This window comes from Cyclospora cayetanensis, unplaced genomic scaffold (genome assembly GCF_002999335.1).
Source record: "Cyclospora cayetanensis isolate NF1_C8 unplaced genomic scaffold, CcayRef3 CcayRef3_contig_1, whole genome shotgun sequence".
NCBI classification, from domain to species: domain Eukaryota; phylum Apicomplexa; class Conoidasida; order Eucoccidiorida; family Eimeriidae; genus Cyclospora; species Cyclospora cayetanensis.
Window position 1 is genome coordinate 534,954 of NW_020312036.1, and position 4,847 is coordinate 539,800.

Below are 4,847 nucleotides of genomic sequence, written 5' to 3' on the forward strand. Positions count from 1 at the left end.
AAGTTCCGCAGGGTGCCGTAGAAATGCTGGATTTTCGGGCTGTTGAGCACGAGGCCACACCGGAGAGGATCTTCATTGAAATGAGCTGGGGAACGCCAATTTAGGTGTTTGACAGAGAAGCGGCTGAAGGCTTCGTTCTCCGCAAGATAATTTGCTGCTATGTTTGGCCCACAACGCAAGTCCTCGTGGAAGGTGTTCCTCCCTTTCCTTCGAATTGTGGTTCCCCAGCGCATATTCTGCTTGCAAAAGCTATCTCAATCTAGGGGTAGTGGCCGAAGTCCCCCATTATTATGAGGATATTCTATACCAGCAGATTTATGCACAGGCACTCTCGAGTATGCTGTCTGTACATTCGTGCAGAGTTTTTCGGCGTGCAGCGATTTTCGGCGGCTTTAAAATCAAGAAAGTGCGTCCTCTGGCCATTTTTATGTGCATGCTTCGCTCAATAAGTCATGGAGGCACTTCTGAACTAGTATGTATTTTGATTCCCGGTACCCATTTTACGGCCCTTCTGTTTTCTCGTAGCAGGTGGCCTGTACACCTGAGGGCTCCGACGAGAGCGATCGTCGGACAACTGCGGTGGTGGTCCCTCGGTCACTGTTGGCTAGTGTGTGGATCGTTCGTTTCTTTAATTTCTCTTTACGGGCTGTTGCCCATTTGAGCGTCTCATTCATGTTGCTTTTTGCGTTTCTACTTGGTTGGGAAGTAGCGGTTTGGGCAAAAGCCGCAGCTGTGTGTCGCATATCGTTGGTCTTGACGTACAGATAAGGAGCACGAGGGCTTGCAGCTGGAATTGGGTGGCGGGTGGGGGGGCTGCGGGGGTCGATGTAGCGTGCTGAGCTATACTTGGGCGCCTAAAAATGCACTGATAATCTGTAACTAGAAATTGTTCAAGAATTGATGAATAGCTTTGTGTATCCGCACATCGTTTTTTTTGCAGAGTGCTCGTAGCCTGATGCAAGAAGACGTAATGTTGTCTGCGTGCCTGCTCCGTGCCGTGTGCAACCAGCCGTTGAAGCTAGGAGTGCTCAGAGGGTGCGAACACGCACACTGCAGCTGCCTCCCCCGTCATTTGGAAGCTCTGGTGGGCCTAGGCTAGTAAAGGCGAGACTTCTAATGAAAAAATACTCAGCTTTCTAATTAGTTTGAAGGGAGCTGCCTTCTTACGGAGACCACTGTGGAGCATTACCCACTATGTTGGTTTCAAAATCTGATAATACTAGCGTGAATTCCATCAGTACCACCATGATCAATTGTGGAAGCCTCTGTTGAAACAGGCTGTCCTTTCTTTTTGTCTTCAATTTGTTTCCGCAGTTTGCAAACTGGCAATCTTGTTGGGTCCCACGTTGACACTCTTTAGGGTTTGCACGGAGAATACCCGTACAAAATGATACCGGAGCAGCTTTATAATGAATCTACCGAGTAAAGTGGTTTCGCTGCAATGCAATGCTCCAGGGAGAATGCAGAGCACTCCTCACCACTCCGGAGTCTCGCCAACTCACCAGAAGAAATAAACTTCAGCTGCTGTGCACAAGGAAATTCCACTAGGAATGTGCTCTCCGTCACTTAACAGCCATCACCAAGGTAGCAGAATATTGGAAGATAACTCAAAATTGGTATGGGGATGCCTTTTTATGAACCTCTTTCCACCATCTTTTGTACTGGGGGCTGGCGCTATATGTAGTGGGGCTTGTAAGGACAACGGGGAAAGGGGCGGCAGCCCCTCCTCTGTGCAGCGCCCTTCATAGGCAGTCTTGGAAGGCACCGCATGTCTGCCCACAGCGCACTGTGTTGCCGTTCCGTCGCTTTTGTACGCGAAGATGGCTTTTGTAAAGGCAATCAAGAACAAGGCGTACTTTAAGCGCTTCCAGGTCAAGTACCGCCGGCGCAGGGGTGAGCGGCTTTCACTGCAGGAACCATGGGGAAAGGACATCAGTATTTGTAGTTTGGTGGCAGCTGCCTCCGAAAATCGACTTTTTTTGCCGGAATTATGTGTTAGATGCATACTTTTGGTCCATGACGCTCTGTCGTATATACTGTAGGCGTTTTCTGACGGGAAACCCTGCTCTGTACGCTTGATTGTGGGGAGCCCGAGCGTGGCCGTTTCTACTTCCGAAGAGCGGTTCTCGCTGACAAGATTTACGATTGTTTATTAATGCGGCACGAACTATACCTTTTGCTGACTTTCCTATATGTGGTGTGGAATGCGTGCATGGTTCGGAAAGTGATACGGACGGTTGATTCCTGTCCCACGTTTTCATGGGGTGCTATGTGCTGCGCTCATAAGATATCCCTACCAGCCGCCCGAAGACTGGTATTTGAACCCGAAGTGTGCCAGCGGCTAACGTTGCAAACAGTTCCTTGATTTACATGCTGTGTACTGGCGACCTTTCCCGAAGGGCAAGTCGTGCGTGTGGCTCTCTAAGAGTGCTGGGGCACATTGCCTCCGCACGCTTAGTCCCTCGAACGTTTCCTCGTCCTTCGGCACACAACTCTGGCGTTTCAAACCAACGCTTGTTCAATGGGCGGTTCACGCCCTCATCCAGACTGGCGCTGACCTGTCCACGCCAACAGCAAAGTTGCACGTATAATCAGAAGGTATGCTGCCCTTATGTTTGCGCTGACTTGTACCGATGTTTTCTTGCGTCCGCCTATGTGTATGCAGCGGGAAAGACTGACTATGCAGCGCGGCGCTGGCTCACTCTTCAAGATAAAAATAAGTACAATGCCCCCAAGTACCGCTTCGTCGTGCGCATTACCAACACACGGGTTCTATGCCAGGTGATGTACGCCTGTATGCGAGGGGACCAATTGGTCTGTAGTGCAGACTCTATGGAGTTGCCGCGCTACGGCATCAAAGTGGGGCTCACCAATTACTCGGCGGCATATGCCACTGGCCTGCTGCTGGCGCGCAGACTTCTGAAACAGGCAAGTTTTACTGCGCAGAGCTGGTGGTTTGCCGAGATGAGCTTGGTTTATATTCTTTATCTTCATAGAGTCGGTATCGATCTTTTACGGTTTTCGTTCACTGACGCAGAAGGGCCTGTCTGACGAGTTCCCCGGTGTTGAAAAGCCGACGGGCGAGGAATACCACGTGGAGGAGGAATCTGAGGAACGCCGTCCCTTCAAATGTGTCCTTGATGTGGGGATTGTTTCGACGACCGTTGGTGGGTTCGCTGATCTTTCGGCTGTTGATGTGATTACTGTGATTGCTGGCTGATCCTCTCAGGGAATAGTCTGTCCATGTATATGGATTTTGTTTAACAGGCAACCGTGTTTTCGGCGCCATGAAGGGAGCCTGTGACGGCGGCCTCCACATCCCACACAACAACAAGCGGTTTCCTGGTTTTTTGAAGGGCAGTGAGGGTTCCGAGGACTCGTACAACCCCGAGGTCCATCGCGCGAGGATATACGGTTCCCATGTTGCAGACTACATGCGCGTGCTCGAGGACGAAGACCCAGAAAAGTACCAATCTCAGTTCTCTGCGTACATCCGCAACAAGATTGATGCCAACTGCCTCGAGAAGATGTACGAAGATGCATTCCAGAAGATCCGTGCGAACCCTGATCCTGTGAAGAAGGAGGCGAGGGAGGTCAAGAGGGTGCGCCAGGGTGCCATGATCAAGACTACTAAGTCTCAATACGTACGGAATGTCAAGATCGACAACAAAACCAGGAAAGATCGTGTGATGCGAAAGGTAAAGCATTCAAACGAGACCACGCCTTATCAGTGCCGAATGCCGGCACTTTCATAACGTCTTGACTGTAGCGCACAGGGACGAATGTATTACCATGTTTGTGTGTCCGGCCTCAGGTGCGAATGGTTCTCGAACAGATGACGGAATGTGCGTGAAATCCGGTTATTCGAGATGGAAGAATGACAAACAGATAGCTTTCTCCAATGCGCGAAATATGCTGTGTGCGGGCTGCTAATTTGCGGACGGGGCACTTCCTGGTTTGCGATGTCTTTTTGCCTACCGGAATGACAATTTTGCGCTTACACCATGCGACAACGTTTTGCGCCTGGTTTGGCAGTGGCAGATGAGTTTAATGGATAGGTAGCCAGCAATTAGCTTACAATATGGTGTATCTAGTGTTTGAAAGTCCGTTCTAGGCGGGTAGGTTAGTTACAGTGCGTCGAACCAACACTGAAGTAGTAGCATCGCGAGTAAAGCTCTTTGCTGTAGTCAAGTACGTTTAGTTTTTCTTATGCCTACAGTATCTCCCCCATGTGCTGTTCTGGTGCCGTGGGCGGTCGTGTTGTAGGTGAAAAAAGCTTGCACAAACGATGCATAGTTGGATGCAAGCGCGTCTGCCTCGGCAGAAAGCTTGGATTCTGGGATGTTCTGTGCACAGCTGGATGTGGAGTCACTACGACAGTCGCTACTGTGTATTGTTTAATTTCTTGGGCCATTGCGTGCTTTTGCGACGCCATTCCACGGAGAGCAGGCGCGTACTCGTGATGATCGTTGAACTCTTGACACCTCTTGATAGCACGAATTCGTGCTATGCTCGGGCAATTCAACCACTGCAGCTGACGAGTGCAACTCTTGGTGGGGGTAATGGTAGAACAACGGTGTGTGCGTTCATACCATGTGCATGTAATCATGTAGATTTCGATGCAAGTAATAAATCGATTCGGCCTCTTTAATTTAGATTTCTTATTCCGCTGTTCTTCTCCCCGGGCTCGGAAATTGCATTTGCATTCTTACTGCACTTCGTGGCATCGAATGTGGCTCAATTGCATTGCACGTACTCGCCTAGCTTGGTCAGAAGCAAGCTGCGCTTCACCGCAGTTGTCGCTCTTGGAATGCTAGGGATAATATATCCTTACGCCTCCCGTCTGT

The 4,847-nt window shown here is 50.1% G+C and overlaps 1 protein-coding gene across 1 annotated transcript; it reads left to right on the forward strand.

The window, feature by feature from the left end:
* The first annotated feature begins 1,820 nt into the window (after window positions 1-1,820).
* Window positions 1,821-3,853, forward strand: LOC34618491 (60S ribosomal protein L5). The gene is made up of 5 exons (XM_026336659.1): window positions 1,821-1,893; window positions 2,666-2,928; window positions 3,038-3,167; window positions 3,268-3,698; window positions 3,815-3,853. The coding sequence occupies exons 1-5, from the start codon at window positions 1,821-1,823 to the stop codon at window positions 3,851-3,853; spliced, it is 936 nt and encodes a 311-aa protein (XP_026192444.1).
* The last annotated feature ends 994 nt before the right edge of the window (window positions 3,854-4,847 follow it).